Source organism: Priapulus caudatus, unplaced genomic scaffold (assembly GCF_000485595.1).
Source record: "Priapulus caudatus unplaced genomic scaffold, Priapulus_caudatus-5.0.1 Scaffold247, whole genome shotgun sequence".
Taxonomy (NCBI): Eukaryota; Metazoa; Priapulida; class Priapulimorpha; order Priapulimorphida; family Priapulidae; genus Priapulus; species Priapulus caudatus.
Window position 1 is genome coordinate 132,449 of NW_014577308.1, and position 27,241 is coordinate 159,689.

A 27,241-nucleotide genomic window follows, 5' to 3' on the forward strand; every position below is an offset into this window, starting at 1 on the left:
CTCAAAGAGGTGCGCTAAAAGAAAGGGGGAACATTCACTCCTTAACTTAACGACGCTTCAACGCAGCAAACGACGAGTAGTACTCGTTGGCGAACCTTGCAAAACCACGACCGCCGAAACACGCAGTATACTTCGTCGCAAAAAAAAAAAAAAATAATAATAATTCATTTGGAACGTTTACTATGTGTTCCTATAGATTCGTCAGGGGCTAATACGCTTAGCAATTCCAATAGCGACTAGCCGTCACTGTATAAACCCCAGTAGTTAGGATGACATAATTTATTACAATACATTACTGTTGTTTGAACCGATTATTTTCGCGGAGTTTGTTTGTGACTGAGGGAATGTTTTTAGTTTTACCTCGCCAAGGGCGTTGACCGCCGATGTGTTGTGAAGTTGTTTTTAATGTCTGAAGTGTGGTGTTTGATTGATAGATCACAGATGTGCCATAGATTTCGGTTTGTGGTTTTTGCATTCTGAGAGTAAGTTATGATCTATGATTATGACTGAGGCGAGTGAATTATAAATAATTTTATAGCTAGGAGGCGGAGTTGCGGGCCCCGCGGGCGTTTTTGCGCGCAACGCGAATACGCCGCCCCTTTTTGTCGCACTTAGAGAGATATGGGTGGAGACGAGCGGGTCTGAAATACGCACTACGCGAAAACTTGGAGGCGCACTGGCAACCGAGCAATTGGCGGCGATGCGACGGCAGGAGGCCATCTGGCGCAAACGGCCCCCAACCCTTTTTTGGGGGGCTGCGCGGCTCAGTGGCTAAGGACGTGTAGGCGATCGTGCTACAAAAACTCTCAAGAAATGCTGTCATCAGCGTCATGACGCGCTCGCTTGTGTGTGGCCGCGTACGCGGGGATGGGGACGCGGCGCTAGTGGCCGAGTATAGCCGTTAGGGTCTATCACAGAGCTTTACGAAGTGTCGATACGCGCTGCACGTGGGGGTGGCCGCGGACCTACAGTGCGTATCTGCAAAGTGTTTTCAGCCAAACCTCCTGACCCCGACGCTGCCGCTGGGAACGGCCACGTCGTCGGCTGGCGTGGGCCGGCGACGAAATGTTTTTTCCCAAACGACGAAGGAATTTACGAAGGATTTTAGGCCGCCTTAGCTTCTGATTGGCTGAATTTTTGGCAAGACTGTCAGCCTCCAGTGACTTGTAGCCAAAATCCCGCAACTTATCTACCAAAAACTTTCCCGAGACTTTCTGTAAGTTGAGTTAGAAGCTAGTTGTTTAGCTATGTGTTCTTATAATAACACATGACGTTTCAGTGATTCAACCAAAGTGATGCATGCGTTTCTTCAGCTTCGATTGGCTTTGGGCTGGAGAACCTTCAAGACAACGGAGGACAAACACCGTTTTGGTAAATGTTTGTTGTGGGTTTATCGACCGCTATGTCTCTATAAGATAACGTATAAGTGTTTCTGAGGTGTATGTTGCCGATGAAAGGACCACATATTTTACTCATTATTATAACATATAATTATTACTATAATTGCAATTCTTTTGTGCAAATCTGTTATTTCATCTGTAACCTCTTAAGTTATGCAGGAGGGGTCTACCGTCGTAAAACCTTCTAGCGGCTTATAGCTTATAGCTGCGAATTTCTGCTTATGTTCGTTTGCCGGCTGCGTGCCGTTAGTTTACGTTCAGCCTGGACCTCAGCGGGTTTAAACACTAGGCTGACTACTACGGTACTACTAAACGTACTTAGTTAGATACTACTACTGAGCCTGTCAACGAGTACGGATACGTATAGCTCTAAGGTACTGTCGCTAGCGCTAGTTATCTATAGTTACGCTCGTAGCGTCTAAAGTAGGTAGTATACTGGTCGCTAGCCCTCGCTCTTCTCGCATCTGCGGCACGAAAGCACGACGAGTGGTAGCTACATACGTACGTATGCAATATTAACGAGAGCCCAGACCCTCTTCATAACTTAAAATTGAGATGGAAAACTAACACTAATTTGCCCAGAAAGAATTGCAATTTCATAGTGTATTTTATATGTTATATTAATGAGGAAAAGCATATGTTTTTCATCGGAAATATCAGAAACGAACTTATCTAGCGCCGTCATATAAACCATTACAAATTATCTGCGTTCGATTATTGCTTCCGCAGAGCCGAGGCCTGCGGTTAACCTAGGTACGAATTCGGACACGCATCTGGGTTAGGGCAAGATAACGGGAGACGTTTTTGGGTTAACCCAGCGTTAATTATATGGATGCAGTGACAAGGACGAAAAAAAAAAAAAAAAAAAAAAAAAAAAAATGAATAGCAATTGCCAATCTTATTATTAAATGAAATCTAAGAGCGATGAGCGGCTGAAGCCGAAGAGACTTTATAATATTATTTATTTCTCTCCCTTTTACTTGCTATCATTGAAATTATCTGTTACAAATGAATGAAAGTGCCAAAAATAAAAGAATCTGAATCGTGAGGCATGTCCAGTAATAAACATCATCCTATGCACTCACCGTCCTTTGAGCAAACACACGCAGTCATTCACACTGCTCATTCATGCAGCCAAGTTCTCCACTCCACCACAGAGTCACCGCAGTAGACGTTAGATGAGCGCTGTCGCTCCGCGGCACTTGTTATCTCTAATTATAATACAAGTAAATAAAATCTGGATAAAATCCACGTAGTATTGACTGTTGTGTTCCAAAATGTTTTGTTGCAGTGAAAAAAGGCCAGGTGATCGACACGAAATATCAAAATCACTTGTGGAAAAATTCATGAAAACGAAGCTTGGTCCACAGTTGGTGACGATAATTCTGGGACAGTTGACAGAAATGTTTGGTGACCAGTGGGAACAGAAGGCATTTGCTGTGCGCTCATCTGCAGTCGGTGAGTCATCAAAAGTGTAATATGTATGTTGCAGTCAGTATAGCCGTGGGATGATCTGTGCGTAGCTGTGTAATATGGTGTTTCAAAACAACGTCTTTTAGCTTTCCCCTGTAAAATATAATTTTAAAAAGTTTGTATCTCATAAAGAATTGTGTCATTCATTCATTAATTTAATTATTTTTCTAGATTAAAATATGTTGTGGTTTACTTCCTTGCAGTGTTCTTGTGTACCCTATAAAGTGTCCATTCCCCAAACTAAACGCTTGTGGCACGTTTACAATTAGAAGTCATATTGTTGTTGTTTTGTTTATATACTACAGGAGAAGATGGAAAAGAAACATCGTATGCTGGACAAATGAAAACATTCCTAGGTGTTAAAGGGTCAAACAAGGTAAAAGTAGTCTTATCCATTTTTAGCTCATCTGATGTAGTCAGATGCAGCTTGTAGAATCGCATGATCGTCCGTCCGTTCGTCCGTTCGTCCGTCTGTGCGTGTGTGCGTCAACAGTTGGGCACAAATCCTAACCGCTTGACGTACGGTCACGATATTCGGGACGTGGGGGGGTAATTTGAAAACGAGAAAGAATTTGACTGCCGGGTTTGCTAGTAGAATCTATATACATGCCTGGATGTATGAGGCTACAATGTCACAGTGAAATTTCAAAAGCTAAATTTGGTTGAAGAAGGTTTATGCACCTTAAATCGTATAATTTCTATGGCATTCTGTACTGTCAGTTTACATGTAACTTATGCACTGCCGTGATGTGGTGGTGATAGTACTGTGTAGTTTTGCCTGCGTTAATTAGTTACAGGTGGCAGCTCTCTTTTTAGCCTGTAGGCTTGCGTAGGTAAATGGATGAGTGCTTACCTATTCTGTCTTGCAAATAGTTGTTGCTAACACGTACGATGGGCGCTTCCATCTTTAATCTTAAGACACTTAAACGTACGCGCCATCTCGTGGCATCTTTCATAACGATCCCAACGAGCATTCCTTTGAGAAGGTTCCTGATACCATCCCTGTGCCTTCCACTGTTTCGGCGCGTATGTGAACACATTTGGGACTAACAGGGTTTACTAGAATCCCACCACTCCACCACAGAGTCACCGCAGTAGACGTTAGAATCTTAGATGACCGCTGTCGCTCCGCGGCACTTGTTAACATTATTAATGTAATTGTACATATGATAATGATTATAATTGTTATACATGCTTATTATAGTATGTGCACACGTAATTTTTTCCTGGTAATATAATGAATTGCTAGGTTAATCAGTCTTTTTTACCAATAATTTTTTATTTAAAATTAACTGCAACAGCTTTTATACGTTTTCTATGAAACAGTACATTATGCACACTTAAACCTTTAGCATAATGACCTGTAATAATTAACAGAATACCATTGCACACATCCACAGATCTTCGAAGCTATCGTGAAATGCTGGGCATCTTCGTTTGCCTACCAAGTTGTGGAATACAGGAGGTCTGTTGTGCATTTCTGGTGCTCCAATTGTATTTAAATTTACTTCACTAATTATTACTTGTTTCAATGTATTTTAATCAATGGTCTACAGCAGGGGCGTAGCCAGGATTTTCAAAGTTGTAGGCACGACTATCTGAGCGGAGCGCCACCATCGGTTGGCGCGGAGCGTACAAGAAAACTTTTGGTTTTACAAACCCCCCAGATGGCCGGAAACGGCCCTTCCCGAGTGTTCATTCTGGTTCCCTGGCCTCTTGCTAACTTGAGACACCTCATTCAATATCACTTTTAAACCCAAAAAACAAACGAGTTAAAATAGTGTTACGAACGAGTTAAAATGTTAAAAAACTGACAATATCGGATCCTAGTCTTTTTCAGCGGGTAGAGTGTTGAATGAAACGGCACGCGATAGAAATGACAGCCTAGATGACAGAAGATTAGGTCACCTAATTTAGCCATATTCTTGCTACGTTCATTTCAATAGTTTTTCCTGTCTAGACTCTTAAACTCGTCCAGCAAGCTTATGGATTTGAATTATGGGTGTTGATAACTTGGCCAAAAAAAGTGTAGGCTCGGGCCTACAGTGCTACATACTGGCTACGCCCCTGTACAGTATATATTATATTATATTATATTATATTATATATATATATTATATTATATTATATATATATATTATATTATATTATATATATATATTATATTATATATATATATATATATAGTATTGAAATTGTCACCATGGCTAAATATGTAGCTGAAATGTATCGTGTAGCACTAATTTCGTGTGTTCTAGTATAATTATATATTGGTTGTTACTGTTCTCTTCTAATGCTCACGATAATTCATCATATTCACCAGGAACCATGGTCAGGTTATAGCAGCAGATGTGGGTGTCTGTATACAGGAGATGCTGAATGCAGATGTTGCTGGTGTACTCTTCACTAGAGATCCAGTGTCTGGCAACCCTGGTGTCATGACCATCAATGTGTCATACGGAATTGGAGAGGTATGCCATTTATTTATGCTATTTCCATTTCTGCAATTTATATATGTGCTTTTTCATAAGCATAATCAATCAACTTCTTTCTTTTGCTTATTGTGTTATATTGTTTTGGTAATGGTAACATTGTAAGCCTTGCCTGATATTAGTTGTTTTTGTGCTTTGTTATCATGCTTAGGCAGTTGTATCTGGAGCGACAGAGCCAGACACAATCTATCTGCAAAGAAGCTTCTCTAATAAGCTCAGCATCAAAGAGACTGTAGTGGGAAGGAAGGCAATCAAGATGGTTGTAGACAGTGGTATGTGATATAGATTCTAAATTATTTCTGTCGATATTCTGAAAACAGACTATACGTAGATACTACACATAGATGCAGACATGGGAATTTTCCGCGGATCCGCGGATTTCAGAGTTTTTTGCGGACAACCTGGGTCATTTTTGAGAAATGTGCAAATCCGTTGGGATATTGGGGGTTGGGGTAGATTTGGGTGGGGACATGGGTGGATTGAACCCCCGTGTGTGTTCCGCCAACAAAAGTCGAAGCAATTGCACTGCTTATTAATCAAGGAGAAATATAAACAATACACTGCATTCTGCATGCATGCTTAACATGGGTCAATTTGAAAAGTTAGGTATTTTGTCCTTTGTAACTTGTGAATAATGGTACCTCCAGAAGTCATCATGCGATCTCAGAGCCTCTAAATTTCAAAATCTTCTTGGGGGAGGCCCCCCAGGAGAAGGGGGTGATCCCCTTCCACACCAACCCCCTATGGGCCCCAATGTCTTCGGTATACTGTGTTCAGAGTATTTTCAGATCAACAATTCCCATGCCTGTATATATGTTATTTAAAAACTCATTAAAAAGTCATTTTTAGTCATGATTTTTAATGAGTTCTTGCTTACTCAGAATCTGGAGGACTAGTGCAGATTGAGATGGAGAATGAAGGTGAATGTTGCCTTCATGACAAAGTTGCACTGGAACTAGGATATGTTGGCATACAGGTTTGCTTGCATTCGTCAGCTTATTTTATACTGTCAAACACAACAAATATCCACCCGTATCTTTTTGTCTGCTTGTTAGTGTTTGGGACACCAATCTACCAGACTTCACCCATGGTATTCAATAATGCAAAAATTATCGTTATATGCAAAAATATTCAAATCATTGGTAAAGGGATGCATTTCATATGATTTAAAGCCATACCTTTTTAAATGCTTATGGGTTATTATGTTATTATGAACTTATATGTTATTAGGTTGAACAGTTGTTCGCTTCGGAGCCACTAGACATCGAGTTTGCTCTGGAGGATGGTCAGATTTACCTGTTGCAGTCGCGACCAATCACATCCCTCAACATGGAATCAGATTACGAGCTCATGCATGAACATGATGGACCATTGTTTAGTGATGATGAAATGTTTACAAATGCCAATGTTGGGTAAATAATATGGCAATTCAATCAAGCCTTTCAACTCCTCATACAGTGCTGTACATCGCTCCATTTCTTGAAGGCACTCGTTTGTATATTCAGAAGCCAGTAATTTTATATATGCATTTTTTGCTGTTGATGTAGTTGGTAGCATAAAGGCTTTATTTAAAAAAATTAATGAATATATTTTCTGATACTTCAAAGGGAGGCGATACCAGGTGTAAGTTCACCGTTATCAAATGACATTGTTGTTTCTGCATTGGCAACACCTGGACAGGTATGTTGTATATTATGAGTGTAGAAGTGCTGATTGCAATTGTAGTACATCATTCATTTATTTGCTAGCAATCTGATTAGCTATTGGGTTTTCCTCTCAAGAGTAAGCCTAAACAAATTTCTGTACATTAATTACACAGAAAACAGTATTTTACTGAATTACAATAAATCACACCAGTGTCCAGACACTGGCCACTGAGTATAAAATGTGTGGTACAAATCGCATGTCAGTCTATTATCAAATGATAACATTTTTCAACATTTTTTTCTTCAGTACTGGCGGTCAACTATTGCAGGCTTCGGTCATCGTTCAAAGGCTGAAACAATGCTTACATCATTTTGCAGACATATTTTTATGAATATGTTGGGGGTTAGTGTTTTTGTGTGTTTCTGTCTCTCTCTCTCTCTCTCTCTCTCTCTCTCTCTCTCTCTCTTTCCCTTTTCTCTCACTCTTTCGCGCGCTCTTTCTCTCTCGTCTCGTCTGCGCTCCGAGTCCGGCTCTGCTCCTATCACTCTTCTCTAATCATTCTCCCTCTCATCGATCTCATGCTCATCTCTCTCTCTCAGTCTCTGCGATCTCTCGCTCTCTCTCTCTCTCTCTCTCTCTCTCGTGCTCTCTCATCGTCTGCTCTCCAGGGACACCTGCTGCTCATCTCTCTCTACGCTCTGTCTCGTCAGTCTCTCTCTCTTCCACGTCTCTGCTTCTCTCTCTCTCTCTCTCTCCTCGTTCGTTATTTACTAGCCTTAGAATACTTACGATTTACTACGCGTAACTCAACCAACTTGATCTCAAATTGTACACAGTACATTCGCCTAGCATCGTGCGAAATCGTTTCCTCGTATACACCCGCAATCCAGAGACACAGACTAAAATGTCCCTATTATCTACTTCTGATATATATATATATATATATCAGGAGCTAATAATGACAAATTTGTCATTATTAGCTCTTGATATATATATGTATATATACTCTCCCTCTATAATATTGTTAAAAATCTGATGACCTGAATGATTGACTACTAGTACCCATACTCTATAACATGATTTTTATGGTTTGTGCTGTCAAGCCCCTACCACCTACTAAGCCATATACCTAGTGTATGTTTGTTAGGTTGACATGTTAAATTTATAACCGTGTCTCCTCGTAAATATCCAACTGGAAAAAAATGATGTTAGGGTTTCAGTGTAACAGCCAGTTCAACCTGCATGTAGATATAGTCTACGTATATAGTCATATTCCTTGCAAAAATTATATAGGGTTTTCATCTTGTGTACACTACAGGGTATGTACTACATGAACGAGTACACAATAGGGAAAAACACCAGGCAGGCAAAAGATGAAATAGAACTGGGACTGTTCATGCGTTCTCTGGGAGATGAAGTGCTTGATGTGATTCACAATCGTTACCGCACTACAAAAACGTCGTGGTATCAAAAAATGAGAGGACAGTTTTTATGTTTATATGTAAGTATAGCAGTTATTTTGTCACTCGGGAACTCTCAAGAAAGCGCGCATTTATAGCAAAGGCACGCAGGAAAAATGTTTACGTGGTTTACTCAGATTATCTATCTGGCAAACTGTTCAGTTCAGTGTCTCCCTGGTATGTGTGGGGAGAGGTTAATTAAAAGGTTAATTTTAATAACACTAAATACACTTCATCCTCGATTTAACCATAGATTTAATGGACCAATAGAGGAGTTGGGGTGTCCAAAAATACTGATAGTCTGTTATTTCTGAATGTGGTACGCCATAGACGTTTTTTGAGGATTTTATTTTTATTATAAAATTACCCACTATACATCCACAATCCAGTAGCCCACACACAATAAACATAATAAACACTATAATGGTTGTAAATAAAGGGTACAGTAGAGTAATTTTAGTTAACTTTCATGGTGGATACATGAACACATAGATGTTTGTTTTGTCATGATCTTATAGTGGAGACCTCAGTAAATTTAATCTAAGTCAGAGGAGCTTCGGCGCTTCCACTGTCATGCTTGTCCATTGTTCCCCCTATATTTCCAGTGCACACAAATAAATCTGAAGCAGCGAATTTTTGTCTATTGCTTCTGATGTCCGCTAAACCGGGGTCCGTTAAATCGAAGGTGAAGTGAATTTCTATTTGACAAGCTGGATTGTCATGGATACACAGTTCATGTGTATGTGTTTCCGTGTCATACACTTATAAGTCATAATATAGGTGGATTATATTTACATGCATGCATGTGATGGTCTCTGTACTTTGCAGGATGTACTAATAGTACAGCGCTATGTCAATGAAGGAAAGTCACTCGCAGAGAAAATCAAAGCAGATATGAGCATCACCGATCTACTCACATTCTACAATGAACTTGGAAAGGACGTAGAAGCTAATATGAATGTAAGTGTATTGCATTGTACATTGCTGTGTTTATTGTTTAGGTGGATATAATGACAGATGCACCCTTAGTTGACAATGAGTAATAAAAATTACATGCTGTTTTATTGCTTTTTTTGGTAGCATATGATCTCATTATAATCTGCAATTATTGTAGGCATGGTACTCCCATATGCATGTCACGTACACATCTATATTTAGCTCTGGAATACTGCAAGCCATCTTAAGCGGCCAAGGTTAGTGCAATTTTGTGGTTATTCTTTGTAATATAATTTCTGCATGCATGTTGTTAGCAGAATAATTTTTTAGCCTGAATTTATATATGCCATTGCAAATTGGCAGGGCTTTTCCCCTTACATTTTTCACATGTTTCCAAAAAATATGCCTTATTTTATATGCATAAGTTTTTAATACATGCAAACATAACTAATCTATATATTCTTTTTGCTACCTTCTGTATACCCAGCTGAATTAAATGATTTTTAAGGCTTTGTGCTGCACAACCACACAGTATACCTAGGTAATTAGCTACATCGCCACATATAAAATTTGCGGCCACAGTAGCACCAATTAAATGTGTAATTGGGTGTGGTGGTTTTATTACGTAACTGAATCAAGCCCTATTATCTCTTCTTGACAAGGTATATGGTGCATAGATATTCACTTATTGGACAAGTTCTTCTCATTGATTCTGGACATATATACCCCATATTATTATTAACTATTATGATGTTAACAGGCTCTTCAGAAGATGTGGTGTCAGATCTGGCCATGCTACTATCGAGTTGCAAAGACGTGGTCAGTGCTGACATTCCATCTGCTCTCAAAAAAATTGCACATGCTGTGATTGCTTGTGGGAAGGCCGAGTTCTTCCAAGGATTGACTTCAGAAGAAGCAGTTGAATGGCTGAGATCAGATGAGAGTGGTAATCTAAAAGAGCTATTCAATCGGTTTATTGAAGCTCATGGTCACCGATGCATACGAGAGGTACATAGTTGAGACTTCTTGCTGATGGTCTCGTGTTTGTGTATTGTAGCATTTTCATATTAAGTACAAGTAAAATAGATATAATGACAAAATTGTGTATATCGGTTATGAAAACTACATTGAAAGTTTTATAAAACATTGAAATTTACACTACTGTACTTGAAAGGCAAGTTTATATACACCATAGGGTGTTTAAATTATTGACCTGTCATAGACTCCAAACTAAAATAATGTTGTTGTGGTCTGGAGGTGGTCTGGCATTCTTCACCTTTGCACATAGTAGACAGTATAGTGCAGTGTATAAATTGACAAGTATATATTAAGTCAATATTTTATGAGGCGGTGTAAAGGTATCATGGAAATGTCATAATTGCATATATCTAATAATAACATTTAGAATTGGTTGTTAATTTTTCTCATGCTCCAACAGTTTATTTACAAATATAGTGATTTATTGTATTTCTCTAAGATTGAATTATCAGAGAGACCATGGAGGATTCAACCAGTAAAAGTTGTTAAAAGTTTACAGGTAAACCAAAAGTGTAGTTTATATATATAAATTTCATTTGATTTGAAGCAAATTCTGCACATGGGTGTGTTAATCCTAGGATTTCACTCGGAGCAGCTTCTTTAATGTGACATACACATACATTGAAGGCAGATGTATTTAATGCAGAAGTACATTGTATGAATAAATTTAATATTATGTTCAGAGTAGATTAACTGAACGTACACTAAATTGACTGGTGCTCATTTACTTTGAGATACTACTGTTCTGATACATGTGGCTCAATGCTGTTTTATTTTAGTTTATGACGAAGTCACCAGACCAGCTGAAAGACACAAAGCCATACATGAGCGATGATGAAACCATCAACAAGTTAAAAACCCCCATAGGTTTCATCAGAAAGTATGTATACATATACCTATTCCTTGTCATCATTAATCCTTTATGTCAACGCCTTATGTATCAAAGACTTTAAATGTTTAAGATATATGACTATAATTATCACAATAATGCTATATGTTACAAAATGTGTTAAATATGTTTAATGCACTATGTGTTAAATATAATCTTTGTTGCAATGAAATAATCTGTGTATAAAAATAAATAATAATTAAATCGTTCAACATGTTCTTATTATATATAGTTGCAGATGTTTGGCTGCATAAGAGAGTATTACATAAATTATACTGTAAGTAATTACCACGATACTGTATTAAATATTTACATGCTTGTTTTTGGCAGAAAACTTCTACAATACGTGTTGCCAATAGCAAAGAGAAATGTGGGTATGAGAGAAATGACTAAAAGCAGTGTCATAAAAAGCATTGACTATATGCGCCAAGTGATTGATAGACTGGCTGAACTGCTAGTGCAAGAGGTATGTTGTATATTTTCCACTGATTGCAAATAATTGAAGCGTAAATAATTTTGATTGTTACCATGATTATTTCTATTTAAATTCCAGGGCTACCTTCCTGACAAAGAACTGATATACTACTTCACCTATGGCGAGATTGAAAAGTTGATCATCTCTCGTTCAGCCAAACTGATCATCAAGTTAGTAAAATTATATAAAAAAAAGTATCAAAGACCCGATTTGGTTTGATCTGGTGTTGCAGGCTGTGGGCTATCATAATATCTCCAGCCCAGTCAGCAATGTGTTTGCACCTATTATTTCTCCATTAAAGATTGACTAAGAACCTAAGTGAGGTTCAGCAACATCTGCATATTTCATGCATGATTTTTAGCTCAGCTGACGAAGTCAGATGCAGCTTGTAGAATCGCATGATTGTCCGTGCGTCCGTGCGTCCGTCAACAGTTGGGCACAAATCTTAACCGCTCGACGTACGGTCTTGATATTTGGGACGTCGGGGGGGATTGCGAAAAGGACTCGGGATGTCGAATTTGGGGGGTCAAGGGTCAAAGGTCAAGGTGTGTCAATGGAGGGGGAATATCTCCCCCTTAACTTAAGGTATAGGAGGAAATACGGAATTGCGGTACAAATCTCAACGGCTTGACCTACGCTCTTAATATTCGATGTATAGTGTTATGGGGAGGAAACCAATCACCAGCGCGAAATTGGAGGTCACAGGTCAAAGGGCAGTGGGGGAAAGGTCAGACATCAGACATTTTCTGAGGACATGGTCTAACAGACCGAGTGCAAAACTTTTTTGTTTCAGCGGTGACCTAGCCTTTTTATGGCTTTATTGAAAGGACCATGAAATGTGCTTTCTGCTGACGTGCGAAGAGTAAGTGTCTGATAACCTTTTGACCCTCAAGAGGCGGGGTAAACACGGATTTGTTGACTGTTAACAAAGGACTAAACTGCTTTTGCTATTAGAGCCCCCTCCACCCGGCTCTGTATTAGTAGTATCCTAGATATATATGCCCTGAGCGGGAACGCGGTGGCGGGAGGGCGCACTTGATTCGGTTGCCAGTAAGTTTATCAGAAGAATACCCTGCTACAGCACACGTCAGTTGAGCGCTGTCGCTCCGCGGCACTTGTTACTATTCCTTGCGAAAATGACAGCTCTGGTAAACAAATGTCTTTATTATACAGGAATCATGTACAGATGTTTGTGCATACAGGAGCACCATGAAGAGAATATCATTAATGCAGGGATGGGAATCTTCCGCGGATCCGCGGAAATCTGCGGATTTCACAGTCCCAGGGTCGATTTTGTGAAACGTCTAAATCTGTTGAGAAAATTTTAGGGGGGGTGGTGGTTAGAATAGGCGCGTTCACACACAAGAAAAACCGCGCTGCTCATCCCGCTAATAGCGGAGATAATTGTGTCGTTGTTCACACAGGCGAATATCTCGCTAATCGCCGCGGTGCAAATATCACGCCGCGGTGCAAATAAGCGAGCTGATTCCAAATTAGTGCAGTCGGAAGTGTTCTTTGCAGCGCGCTATTTTGAGCGCGATTTAGTGAGCTAATTGCGTTCACACTTGTAAAAAGCTCAGTTTTTCGAGCGGGCTGCAAAAACCGGGTTTTGCAGCCCGCTAATTCGCACCAGTGTGAACGCACCTAATGTACACATTTTCATTTTACAGTCCAACAGTACCTTCATTTAATAACATTGTAATATACAGCAGGCTGTAACATTGTAATCCCATTATGCAATGATCTATTTGCAAGCGCCAGCATAAATGTGATGTGTATTATACATTGTATCAAGCGAACCAGACAATGCGTCTAGACAATACGCCTGTCTGCAGGGTCAGTACTGTGGAGGCGTATAGGTCGCCGATCGCCGCGAATTTTAAAATCGCTCGAAAAATTCGCCCGTGTGCCCGTTCACGTCGACGCCGATTTTAATCGCCCGTACGAATCGCCCGTATCCAAAATGTTAGATATTTTCGGGCGATTATTTACGCCGGCGATTATTTACTGGCAAATTCGCTCGTGTGCCCGTGTCCGGCGTATTTTGTCGCCCGATCGATTTTTCTAAACCAATCGGACGTGTTGTTGATATCATGTGATGCATCATGTGATGCATCATGTGATCATGTGATTCCATCGAGTGGCGTACGCGTACGCTCTCAAATTCGCTACGTGTGCCCCTTCGTGATCGGGCGATTAAATTCGCTACGTGTGCCCCTTCGTGATCGGGCGATTAAATTCGCTGGCGATTTTAATCGCCGCGATGGGGCGATAAAATACGCTCGTGTGCCCCTAGCATTAGTAAAATGATGAAGGCCTTGTATACCACGGCTTGAGTGTGCAAAATAAATCAAAACGGAATTCATTTCGAGCAGTGTTTTCATGCATTTGACCACTAAATATGGTGAGATTAATTGAGAAAGCGGACACATTTACCATAGCAGAGAGCGACAAAGATGTGAGTTTCGCTGGGCTTGGTTAGAAAAATCTGTCACACTGAGTGTCAAAATCGGGAAGAAAACTGAAGAGGTGACGGAGCGGTTGAACGACTATGTCGGAAAGTGCGATGTAGCTGGCAAGGCACAGTGTTTGTACTGCAGTGAATTTGAAACTGCCTGGACAATGAACATCTTATATTATATAAAGGTTAGCCTTTGGGACAGTGTGGAAGTGTACATCAAAATAATTTTGTTTGCAGAATGTAAGTAAATTTTTGTATTGATTATTAATTCTGGTGTTATGATAATGACAGTGCAAGATATACTCCCTGCAGTGTACTGTAATATGCTCTGTAACAATTCTGTTCTGTATGCACATGTGTCTCCTAATGCAATTTTATGCCTTGTAAGTTGTGATAATTCAAAAACTTCCTGAACCCCCTGACCAGGCTTCACCCTGGACCTGACCGCCTCCCGCTACCCTTCCCGCAACCCCCCCTCCCCGCAACCCCCCCTGCTGGACCCCGGCTATTTTCAGCTGAAAACACAAATTGTCATTCCCATCCCTGTTAATGCTATGTATTTTGGCAATATTTACTCTCTCAGTTGCTTCTGTTTCATGTTGTATTCTATACATCAAAAATTAATGCTCCAATCTTAAATATTCTCTTCTAATGTATAGTATGCATAATTAAAGAAAGAATTTCTTTCAGAGCAACAAGAAGACAAAAGATGACACCATCTATGATGAATTTTAAATTCCCAGAGGTCGTATATGGCTATCCAACACCGGTAAATTGTTTTTAACCTGTTGGAAAAAAGGCTAGTTCACATAACTTGTTTGCTAAAAGACTTATTTTGTAAAACATGTATTTCTGAAAATATATAGCAATGTCATGTAATTGATCCATTATGTAATGCATATGCTGGATTTATAGGCTCTAACCTGCCCCTGAGTCTCATGCATTCACTTATTGAACCATGATTATGCATAACGTGCTAGTTTAATACAATAAATTAATGCTAGTTTGAAAATTATACTACAGGTTGAAGAGTACTGCTCCACAAATGTTTCCACTTTGCAGCAGGTCATAGGTAAATCAATCCTGAATAATTGCCAAATACAAATGTCAATTATTTCATATATAATACTGAAATAACTAAAGACATCTTGGTATAGTTGGTATGACTTTTCTGCTTTTATGTAGCTTGTCTTTTAAATTCAGTGTATTCAGTCTTTCTGCATCTGTTATTTTCAACTGTATAGGGTTGTATGTGGTAAACCTATTGTGTATATTAATTGTATCTCCCGCGACGAAGTCGGCGGGGATACTATGGTTTCATGTATCGGCGCCGTCGCAGACATCTTCCCTTCTGCTTTATAACTCGACCCCTAATTGACCTAGCGTGACGAAACATGGTCTACTTACACATCTTGGGGAGAAGGTGCGCAGCGTACCAAAACCAGGTCACTACGACCTTTATTTGACCTTTATCTTGACCTTGATCATATTTCTTTTCCACTCTATAACTCGGCCCCTAATTGACCTAGCGCTACCAAACTGGTATACTTACACATCTTGGGTAGAAGGTGCGCAGCGTACCAAAACCAGGTCACTGCGACATTTATTTGACCTTGATTATATTTCCCTTCCGCTCTATAACTCGGCCCCTAATTGACCTAGCGCTACTAAATTAACTTGGTATACTTACACATCTTGGGTAGAAGGTGCGCAGCGTACCAAAACCAGGTCACTACGATCTTTATTTGACCTTTACCATACCCTTGATCATATTTGCCTTCCGCTCTATAACTCGGCCCCTAATTGACCTAGCGCGAGCAAACTTCGTATACTTACACATATTGGGGAGAAGGTGTGCAGCGTACCAAAACCCCTAAGGCAACCAATTTTAACATACTTGCGCATCTCAGGCAGATGAGTTGTGTAACAAACCTTTGTCTTTGTGATTTATTTAACTTTACCTACCTTCTACGTCCTTACAGAGATATTTCATTCATACTAGATCACAGGGGATATAGTTGGCGACAACTGCCCTTTCTAGTTGTATTATCCAATAATGTCAGTAATTTGTGTGGTGGATGAGGAACACAAACCCTAATACTACTAAGAAGAAAATTTGTTTTGAGATATTGCATTTTTAGCTCACCTTGACATCGTCAAGCTGAGCTATTGCCATTGGTCATCGTCCGTCGTACGTCCGTCCGTTCGTCCGTCCGTCAACATTTGGCTACGGTCAATGATAACTCAGGAACCGTTTGACCCACATGTTTGAAATTGGGTATAGTTGTTACCTCTATGCTCCCATATTAAACGTCCTATTTTGGAGCACGCCAGTCGACGTACTTTCGAGCTACGGCAATTTTTTGGCAAAAATGGGAATTGCCATTAGTCAGTTCAGGTTCAACGGATTTTGCTCATTTTTGGTATGTGAATGAATAAGGGCTGGGAGTTTTAATATTTAAAAAAAAATCATGCAAATTAGGTAGGGGTTGGCAATTATATAGCATATTATATAGACACGCAGATAACAAACAGTCTGTGGTGTCACACTCTGGTTCGTTTTACAAGATTTCATTGACAATATCTTTAATGCAAAATTCCTGCTATGAACATATTATGATTTATACTATTATTATTATATTATTATTATTATTATGATATAATGATTTATGCTAAGAAACATCAAAGTGGGTATAGCGCCATCTACCGTCACAAATTGTGATTCATTTTGGTTTATAAATTATTTATAATTTATATATAATATTATTTATTATTCTTACATAAAAAATTACACATATAATTATCAAGAGTATATAATGGGAGTTCTCCCATATATACTCTTCGGTCCTACGTCGATGGTTGCTCAATTAAAACTGACTTCTTCTCACTCACTCATTTGTGACCTTTTTTGTGGTGAGCTATACAGTGTCATTGACACTCATTTATGAGTAATATTGAGAAAATGTGGCATAAAAATATATTTATGACTGCATAGAAATTGTAATCATTTATATTCAGATGGATTTGTTTTAGAGATTTCTTAAATGAAGCCCAGCTAAAATATACGATCTGAATATTGCATAAAATCATGGGCCCAGTGATATCTTTGCTGGCTCCTAATTTTTTTAGGTTTGCTTCAAATTTTTTGGAGGTTGCCTAATTTCTTTGTTGGCTCTTTGTCTTGGCTCATAATTTTGCAGCAACCTGGTTTTCTATTAAAATTAATTCATTGTTCTTTGTAGGTATGCCAGTAAGTCATGGAATTGTAAGAGCCAAATGTAGAGTTGCAAAAACACTAGAGGATGCTGAAAATATTCAGGTAGGGAACATGTTAAATTGGGTATGATTCTTTGGTTTTGATTTCTTCATTTTCTTGAATGTCTTATGTATATATATATATATATATTATATAAAATATAAAAATCGAATAAGTTTTCAATAATTAATTTTAAAAAGTTGACACCTTATTTTATTTTTACATTTTATTTTTCTATAATTCCTTGTGTGTCTGTATGTTTTTACTTAAGTACTACTAAATATATAGATGAATGAATAAATGAATAAATAAATAAATAAATAAATAAATAAATATATATATATATATATATATAGATAGAATCTATCTATATAGTAGATGTTATATTGCATTCATCAGCAAGGAGAGGTATTGATTACACGGTCAACAGACATCGGTTGGTCACATTTCTTCCCAATAATATCTGGACTATGCACAGAGATGGGAGGCATTGTATCACATGGTAAGTAATTTTAAATAGCTAGAAAATATCAGACACTTACCAAGGAAAGAAATTTTAATGATAAATATTCTAAAATGATGATAGATTTTGTAACAATTGGGTTTATACTGTTATTTGAGTAGTTGGTGTATTTTTTTAATGCAATGACGTGCTTGCGTCGACATGTATGTATGTAGCAGTACAAGTATATAATTACATGTAATTGACATTTTCAATGTTTGTAGGAGCTGTAGTAGCTAGAGAATATGGACTGCCATGTATTGTATCTGCCAGGAATGCCACATCAATATTCAAGACAGGTATGTCTTTTATTGGTAATACAATGCCACGTAGTCAGCTGTAATGCTGATCTTTGTTGCCATATAAACATTGTGTTTGTATTATTATATCTATGAAAGTGCTATGTAGGCCCTACTCTTAGGTGTAGTCTATGGTACTGCATATGATTTTATACTGATATGAAAATGGTGGGAAATCCTCATGACCCCAAGAATACATTTAACTGAATGCCGGCTGCATTTGGTAATTTCTTCCATTTTCCCCTAGTGAATGCAAGAAAGCTTGGGCATTTAGCTTTTACTAACTAATCCTGTTATACTTATTTGTTTATACTTATTTATTATTACTGTTATACTTATTTATCCTGTTAAATATGTACATATTACTATGTTATAGAGTTCTTTATACATATCCTTGGTAAATTTTGTAATGGCGAAATCATTTCATATTACTTGGTGTGCTCTGCCTAGTTGTGTGAAATGACTGTAAATATATACGTTCAACCAGATTATTATTATTTCAATCCTCAGGAGATGAAGTGATTTTAAATGGAGCTGTTGGCACAATGGCAAAAGTTGTTTAGAATGTTCTGTAATGGGCATAAACAAACGTTGCAATGAAGAGAGTAAAAGAAATGGAAATGGAAAAAGAAACAGAATCACGGTGACCTATTTGGGAGGCGTGTTTTAAAGATCGCATATTTATGTATATTATATATATTATATAATACAGTGTAATATATATATATATATATATATAATAACTGATATTGACATCAGAATTTGAGTGAGTCGATCTATTCATAAGCAGGAATGTTTATACACACATATATAATTTCTTAGTATTTGTACTAATCATAAGCTAGACTGAGATTTTTAGCTATTGTGTATACTAAATGGGGTTTCGATCATAAATCAAGTAAAAATGACAATGCGTATATTTTTAAGGGGACTTACATTTATAAACATCATAAAATAAAAGCAGTACACTTTTTAGTGATCCTGCTCCCCCTGTACAACCCCTATACCCACAGTATACAAAACATCATTTGAAATTCTTATTGGCAACGTATGTTATAAAAAAACCCTAAATTATATTATCTACGCTCCCACAGACTATTTTCTTGCTGTCTTTTCTCGAGGATATCAATATAATTGTGATAATATTGATAATTGTGATCTGCTCCTAAGATTGTTTATTATTATATATCAGTTTTTTAAACAATATTCATATGGATTTTAGAATTATGATGAGGTGATGGGATCATGGGAAACATTATTTGATAGCAGGCGTTTCTTTCAATTATTAAGTCCTATCAAATTTACTTTTAGATATCTCTTGTTTAATTACAGTGATTTTTATGAAAATAAAACAAATATAAGCAAATTGGCTATTGTATTTTTGCAAACTTGGATCATGAAGTGAAACACAACCAGTTAGTAGCCGACTTTTAAAACAGGAAGATTATTATTGTATTATATTCATATCATGGTCATTATCATTTATTAGCTACATTCTCAGCCCATTTTCCATTGGTATCATGAATCTGCATATAAAGCTAGATCCTCGTCAGATGACCAACTGGCATTCTGATAGCACTTGCGTTCCTGTGGATGTTTTTTTATATCGTGAGCTCTTCTCCATCTTCAGTCCTTGACAGAGAAGCACTGATGCAATTTATTGCAAGTGGAATGCTGCGGGACCTCTAAGATACATTAATATCATCACTGTCTTCCCATCTTTTGTCTCTTCCTGCACCTGCGAATCCTGTCAAACAGCCATGGTCATAGTGTGCAATCCAAAACAAATAATTTTTTGCATGACTCACGCAGTATTTATACTCATACTGTGTGTGTTCCATATAACTAATGAGTGCGGGAGAAAGAGAGAGAGAAAGAGAGATAAAAGAAGAGGAAGAGAGCGGAAATAAGTAGGAGGAAGAGAATGAATGCAAAATGAATGCAGGAGAAAGTGATGGGGCGTGAGGGAGGGAGGGACTTGTTTCCTCCGTTACATATCCATTTGAAATGCATTTATGTCTTGTAACGACCACCCCTCTCCCAAATGCAACATCTAACAACAATTATTTCTTGCACATTACTAAATATTGCTTGTTGTAAGTCTAGCCATGAAACACGCCAGATAGAACGGCTGCAGTATTAGGGTCACGCATTAACCACCAGTAACGCACCACTGCACCACGCACCACGCACCACCAGTAACACCACAGTAGTAACTTGAAGCAGCAATTCCACTGAAATGCATGAATTTATATTCTTGGTAGAAGGAGCATGCGAGCTCCCAGGTGCAAACTATCTGCACACGTTACTGTAACGTATAATTAAGGGGGGCTTATGTCGGGCTTGCGAGCCGACTCGACTGGAAGCAACTGGCTGCAATTCACTGCGACTGCAGTGCTTAGGTCGGTCGACTGCGACGCGACTGCCTGCGACTGGCCGCCACTAGTTGCTCGGAATAGAACAGTGGGCAACTGGACGCAACTAGTCGCTGCCGATCGCTTCCAGTTGCTCGAAATCCAGTTGCTAGTACTAGTACGATGTACTAGTAGCGAATGACCTATTTGTGATAGCAGAAATGACCCCGTGGATCAGACCCAGATGAGAGACCGGATACCAGAGAAGCGTCGCCCAAACGAGGTGTTGATTTTGCCCGCTGAGCGCGGATCTTGCGCGCAGTTCCGCGGCAAGGCGCACGCGACCGCGGGAACATCCTACGAAAGTATCACGCGTTGGCAGCTATTGATCCGTGCGCCAAATCGAAAGACCGGCGCACGGATCAATTGCTGCCAGCGAGCAGTCTCGAATTTTAGCGACCTGTGTAGACTGCAGCCACTTGTGTAAAAACTGTAGGCGCATGACGTGACGCGTTGGTCGGCTAGCAGCGGCCACGTCACCGAGTAAACATCGTGATTGGCATTCGGTGGGCGTATTGATTGAGGTAATTAGGGTTATTTAAGGATTTCGATAGTTTTTCGTGCGCTTTTCAATCCCAAAAATGTTCTACCATGCTACCATGACATGATTACCAGCAAACACTGTGTGAAGTCAGTCACTGTTGCCCACGAATTCAGATTAGTCGAATTCCCAGGTGATGCTTGTATGATTTATCCCTGTCTTGTAAAAATGGCCAGTAGGGGGAGCGTGCCGCTGCATATATTAACTCAAATCTTCGGTTTGCACAAGGACGGGGCGTCCGGGGGGGGGGGGGTACACAGTAACGTCCAGATAATGTAGTGTACCCAGAGCACTTAAATCAACGTTGATTTAAGTGCTCTGGTGTACCCTTGAACCATGCATGAGTGCTCATAGCAGAGGGTTACATTCCATGACCCTCGATCCATGAGTTGATTCAGTTCTGCTTGTGAGCGCAACGTGTTGGCATGGTTCTACAGGCACTGATTGCGCTCTCCGCTGCTTACGTTATATACTGCGTGTTTTACAGGCATACTCCTCTTCCCATCATTGGGAAATACACACAACCAGGTAAGGCAAATAGCTTTAGTGGTGTAAACTGTGTCTTTGTATTCTATTCTTTGTGAAGTATAAAGCCATTATAACAATTCATTTTTAATTATAAAAGCGCATGTAACGAGCAAAATATTCTACTAATACTACTGTGAATTCATTTCTAGGGAAATGGTATTCAATAAAGAGGGCAATTGTGTACATTTACTGTCTTGTACGAAAGTGGAGGCATTCTGCTAAGTTACCAACAGGTGGACATTGCTTATTACTGGAAAGCAAATCTGGATATGCTGGATTGGAGCAGCCACAACTCCTCTGTGACCATGCTTGCGTATGATACTGTCAAGAGTGTATAATATAGTTCTATATTATAAACTCGATCGTGATACTATAGTATTTATACATATATATATATAATCTTCCCAATGATGTTGGTTTATCGTCATTGTTATTTTTATAACCATGTTGGTTATTAGAGAACATTGTGTGGTACAGATAATAGACTAGTGGGATTTCTGAAAAATGTGAATGTTAGGGGCATTTTGGGGTAAAAGTTGGGAACCAGACTTTTGAACATAATTCGAGTATGCTGAATCCGATAAGCCCGGTTCCCAAGCGAAATTTTGAGTTTTTTGTCATCTAATTTGCATAAACAAAATGGCCACCAATTTGTCATTTTGGACCTTTCTTGGACCATTTTCTACAATAACTCAATTTGTACCCAAGCAAGCAAAACTGAACAATAGAATGTATAGACACGTGTTTTGAAGATCAGAGAACAAGATAAACACATTTCCGAAGTAATAAGTGGTAAATATACTCATTAATATGCAAACTATTGGCCGCCATTAATTACAGAGAAATAATTTTGTTCCAATATAGACTGGTTCAATTTTCCAAACATTTTATTTCATGAGGCAATTTTGAGGAAAAGCAAACAAATAGGTGTTTCTGAAGTGGATTTTCGTGCTGAATATGAAAAAAGTGTTTGTGTTTCCCAAATTTGCCTAATTGGTTCACTAATTAAGGTCAAAGGTCAATTAGTGCAAAATTCATATTTTTTACAAAATATGTTTTGTTTCTTCTCCCAAATACAGATATGAAAACGATTTTTCAATATCTTTCATAATAAACCCTACACAATTCGTCAAAGTTTAGAAATTAAGGGAAAACATGAAAGAATTATTCACTTCATATGCGAATATCTCCTTAACGGTTTGGACTTTCTTTTTTTGCCATATTGGTTGGTTTCATATAGATTTTTTACAAATTACCAGGGTTGTCTAGCTTTTCTACATCTTTGGTTCAGCGGGACAGGGATATATCATGTTTGTATCACAGATTTTTAGCTCACCTTGACATCGTCAGGATGAGCTATTGCCATGGGGTGTGGTCCGTCCGTCCGTCCGTCAACATTTGGCTACGGTCAACGATAACTCAGGAACCGTTTGACCCACATGTTTAAAATTGCATATAGTTGTTACTCCTATGGGAGAGGTTTGAACGTCCTATTTTGGAGCACGCCAGTCGACCTACTTTGGTGCCACGTCCACTTTTTCGCAAAAATGGAAATGGCCATAAGTCAGTTCAGGTTCATCGGATTTTGCTAATTTCTGGTATGTGAATGAATAAGGACTGGCTCCAAAACATATACAGGTTTTGATATTTTTTTTTAATTATGCAAATTAGGTAGATTTCGGCAATTCCTCTATGCATTTCAGTGTCTGGATACGGTCAACGATAATTCAAGAACCGTTTGACCCACATGTTTTAAATTGCATACAGTTGTTACTCCTATGGGAGAGGTTTGAACGTCCTAAAGGACTGGCCCCAAAACATATCACACGGTTTAAAAAAATAATTAATTATGCAAATTAGGTAGATTTTGGCAATTTCACTATGCATTTCAGTGTCTGCCTACAGTCAATGCCATCAGATGGTATGCCAACAGATCTGAAACATTTATTTTCGCATCAAAAATTACTCATATATCATCATTATCAAGAGTATATAATGGGAGATATGCTATATAATGGGAGTTCTCCCATATATACTCTTGCTTTATATATCCCCCTTACCTCTTCTATCACACCCAAGGTGAGCTACAGTGTCATTGACACTTTCATTGGTAATTAGCCTGCTAATTAAAGTCAATGGTTTTATAAGGTGTGGTGCATAAAATGTGAAGCATTTTCAGTGATTACGACAAAAATATGATGAAATGGGAGATTTTAGAATAAGTACTTTGGCTTTGTTGATAATTGTTTCATGATTAATTCTTATCGTTTTTAGGATTCATCATAAAGTAAAATTACTCTTAATGAAATAAGAGGCTTTAATTTGCTTCAGGCATTTGATTCCATGTATATTGGTGGATTGGATCGTCATGGCAACTGGTTAGTTGCACGCATTACACGGCTTCCGGGCAGAACTGCTGAGGTATAGTCCTAGGATTTAGTTTACAATAATTGATTTTTACATCTTATGTAAGATCCTTGTTCTTGAGTGGTATAACCTACTTTGATCCGGTTATCCTTAAGTGCAATACATTGTGATCTATGACCATTTTTGTTGACGGTGATGGAGAGATTGTATGAAGGTTTGTACCGCAGTTCATAACAAAGCCTGATGCACATTGAATTACACCATTCTTACATGTGTTTTTCTGGTCATATTATATGTACTTACACATGTGATACGTGCTTTCATACGTCAAATATCAAACACGTTTGATTTCTGTAAATTCGAGGCAACAATAGAAAATTCAATGCTGGTGCAACATTACCGCAGCACGAAGTCAGTCACACATGAGGGTTTTCACTACGTAGCATTGTACAATGCAAGCACACACATATAAACGTACATGTATGTGACCATCTCGGCCCAATTCTTTCAAGTTTCTCCTCTATCCCGTCTGTGTTGCTACCTTTTAGACATGAGCACGATGGCTCTCATGGGTGTTCTTTAAACTAATATCCTAGCTAATTTGGCTTTAGTGTGTGCTAATTCATTAGCTGTTAACCCATGCACCTGGCCCAGCAAACGAGCTAGCATATGTCAGTGCTGACACTGTACTCAAACAGCTGGCTAATTTTTTTTGCACATCAAATATTTGCATAGTGCATTCGCTTTTTTGATGATAGTGCGATGGTAAGAATGGTTTATTATTCAGTGACCTTTTGAACTTTGTTAGACTGTGTGGTGTCATATCTGTATTGTTGTCATGGTTTTCCCAGCTTCTCGACACGTGCACTTTTACAGAGGGCTGCCACTTTGATAAGGTTTAGGGGAATGAGCATAGTGTTGGCTGTCTATTGTGTAATATCTAACCAGTATTCGACTTTCTCCCTGCTGTAGGTGTGGCTGATGTTGAAGCTAGCTGATGGCCAATACTACCATTTTCCTAGCTTCCCTGACACCAGGGTGTACAACTGTGACGGGGAAAGCTTCACTGCCGGAGGATTGCAAATTGAATTGCTTAAACCCCTGATGAAGTGGAGGGTAACATTTAATGGCCTGCTTAGGTATGTGGTTACATTTTTCAATGCCCTATATTGTATTTAACATATGTTCAGACATATTTCTAGCATTAAATCTTTTTTCCTTTTTTAAACGGTTGATATATAGTAATGGTATTATGGCGTTTTTTTTATTAGGGAAGGAGAGAGGAGTGAATGGAATGCAGACAATGAAGGAAAGTTGGTGCATGTAAAGTTTGCTTTCATGTATGTATACTGGCTGCATTACATATTCTTGTGTATCACAGTGAACTAAAATCTATAGAGAGTTACGATATAGAAGGGTCCTGAATGACGACCATATTCTAAAAGTTTACAAGCTAAAAAATTACATAAATAAATGAATCAAAATAGGTAAATCGTCTAGCCAAATGTTCGTTAGTCAAAAAAGGTGTTGCGTCTTTACAGGTTTATAATGCATGTAAATGTATTTATACAACTGTTTATTAGTATACTTGGTATACAGTATTTTCATCAATGACAAAGTACTAGTAGGAGGTTTAATTTACAAAGAAATTTAAATTTATTCATATATATTTTTTCTACTTTGATATGCCTTTCTTTTCCACTGACCTTTCTATTATTCCTACTATATGGTTTTATTCCGTTATATGTGTCTATTCTATTACCTCTCCATCTGCTTTGTGTCAGTCACATAATTTTTCTTCTGCTCTTTCTATTGACTTCTGTTCGCATATGAGTACATTCATTATATATATTATTTGTGTGTCGTTTTATATCTTCTTTCTTTTCCTTTTTATCCTATTTTCTTTTCATTCTATACTTTGCTTACTTTTGTCATTAAATTAATAGTTTAGTTCTTGGTAATAACAATGACGTGACGGCAATTATGGAACAGAAATGTGCGACGTCGTGCGCGACGTCGCACATTTGAAACGCACGACACGTGATGGCAATTTTGGAACACCATACTAACTCCATGTATGTTCTTTCTTTGTATTTTTCTTTACATTCCTATTCATATTATGCTCGTCATTAATCCTTTATTATTGTCATTATATTAACCATGTTATACAGTTGGACAGCCCTTACTGGAGAGTTTTCTTACGACAATGACTATGACCCATCGACAATATCTGATGCAGTTGCTAGAGAACCATGGAGTGGAACGTTAAAGGATAATTTATTGAACGTTAGGTAATCATGGTTTCATCTTCAGGATCATGTGTATAGTGCACAAGCACAAGAACCTGTCATTAACATATGATTATGTACAAATTGTGCATTTTACACGGTTTCCTCCAATACCAGATGTAAAGTAAATCAACAGAATTCGTTTTTAAAATCACTATTAGTAATGATACTATTTGCTTACCACTGTAGTAAGGTGAATCAGAGGTATGAGGTATGTGGACAGCTGCTCGGTAAACTAACTGTGGAAGGTGAGGCAGAGAGAAAACTGTTACTGAGAGGAGTTAGGGAGCATTCCTTTGGCATTCGGGACTGGAAGACATACAACAGATACATTTCTACTTGGGGATACCTGAAGGTAGGTGGCTTAAGAGATTCTTAATCTGAATCTGGGCACTAATACGCATACGCATACCAGGCATGCACAGTGCTAACTGCATAGTGATGTGTAAATATCAATATATCTGGCGAAAGAATAGTCATCAATAATAAGAGAATTTTGTAATCTAGTAGCAATTTATTTATCACATTATCAATGAACATTGAACTAATATTTGTAATCTTGTTTTTCTAAGGATGGAACTTTGTACTCACTTTCAGCCAGTAGTATTCCTGACTTTTTGAGTCAGTAAGTATTCTAAACATTCTCCTTTGCTGATTATAACATTTAGGAGGGATGTCGGGGGCAAATTTCTCTGCTTCATTTTATTCAGTCAACTTTAATAGAATTTAATAATATAGAAAATTACATTATGTTCTCATACTTAACTTATGAAGT

The 27,241-nt window shown here is 38.3% G+C and overlaps 2 protein-coding genes across 2 annotated transcripts in view; both read left to right on the forward strand.

Moving 5' to 3' along the window:
• LOC106807998 (uncharacterized phosphotransferase YvkC-like) overlaps positions 1–19,697 on the forward strand; it is a 31,569-nt gene extending 11,872 nt beyond the window's left edge. The window contains exons 14-36 of the mRNA XM_014810537.1: positions 2,692–2,858; positions 3,179–3,249; positions 4,274–4,338; positions 5,197–5,344; positions 5,517–5,637; positions 6,247–6,341; positions 6,596–6,777; positions 6,973–7,045; positions 7,319–7,414; positions 8,331–8,513; positions 9,301–9,432; positions 9,587–9,665; positions 10,169–10,416; positions 10,886–10,945; positions 11,226–11,326; positions 11,666–11,801; positions 11,889–11,980; positions 14,962–15,040; positions 15,295–15,343; positions 17,514–17,590; positions 17,927–18,029; positions 18,254–18,328; positions 18,839–19,697. Coding sequence (XP_014666023.1) covers positions 2,692–2,858; positions 3,179–3,249; positions 4,274–4,338; positions 5,197–5,344; positions 5,517–5,637; positions 6,247–6,341; positions 6,596–6,777; positions 6,973–7,045; positions 7,319–7,414; positions 8,331–8,513; positions 9,301–9,432; positions 9,587–9,665; positions 10,169–10,416; positions 10,886–10,945; positions 11,226–11,326; positions 11,666–11,801; positions 11,889–11,980; positions 14,962–15,040; positions 15,295–15,343; positions 17,514–17,590; positions 17,927–18,029; positions 18,254–18,328; positions 18,839–18,891 — 2,485 coding nt within the window. The 3' untranslated portion in view covers positions 18,892–19,697. The remainder of the gene's footprint in view (positions 1–2,691; positions 2,859–3,178; positions 3,250–4,273; positions 4,339–5,196; positions 5,345–5,516; positions 5,638–6,246; positions 6,342–6,595; positions 6,778–6,972; positions 7,046–7,318; positions 7,415–8,330; positions 8,514–9,300; positions 9,433–9,586; positions 9,666–10,168; positions 10,417–10,885; positions 10,946–11,225; positions 11,327–11,665; positions 11,802–11,888; positions 11,981–14,961; positions 15,041–15,294; positions 15,344–17,513; positions 17,591–17,926; positions 18,030–18,253; positions 18,329–18,838) is intronic.
• Positions 19,698–21,717: 2,020 nt separating this feature from the next.
• The window catches only part of LOC106807999 (putative phosphoenolpyruvate synthase), an 88,438-nt gene continuing 82,914 nt past the window's right edge, over positions 21,718–27,241 (forward strand). Inside the window, exons 1-4 of the mRNA XM_014810538.1 lie at positions 21,718–21,811; positions 21,961–22,124; positions 24,143–24,232; positions 25,151–25,317. Coding sequence (XP_014666024.1) covers positions 24,155–24,232; positions 25,151–25,317 — 245 coding nt within the window. The 5' untranslated portion in view covers positions 21,718–21,811; positions 21,961–22,124; positions 24,143–24,154. The remainder of the gene's footprint in view (positions 21,812–21,960; positions 22,125–24,142; positions 24,233–25,150; positions 25,318–27,241) is intronic.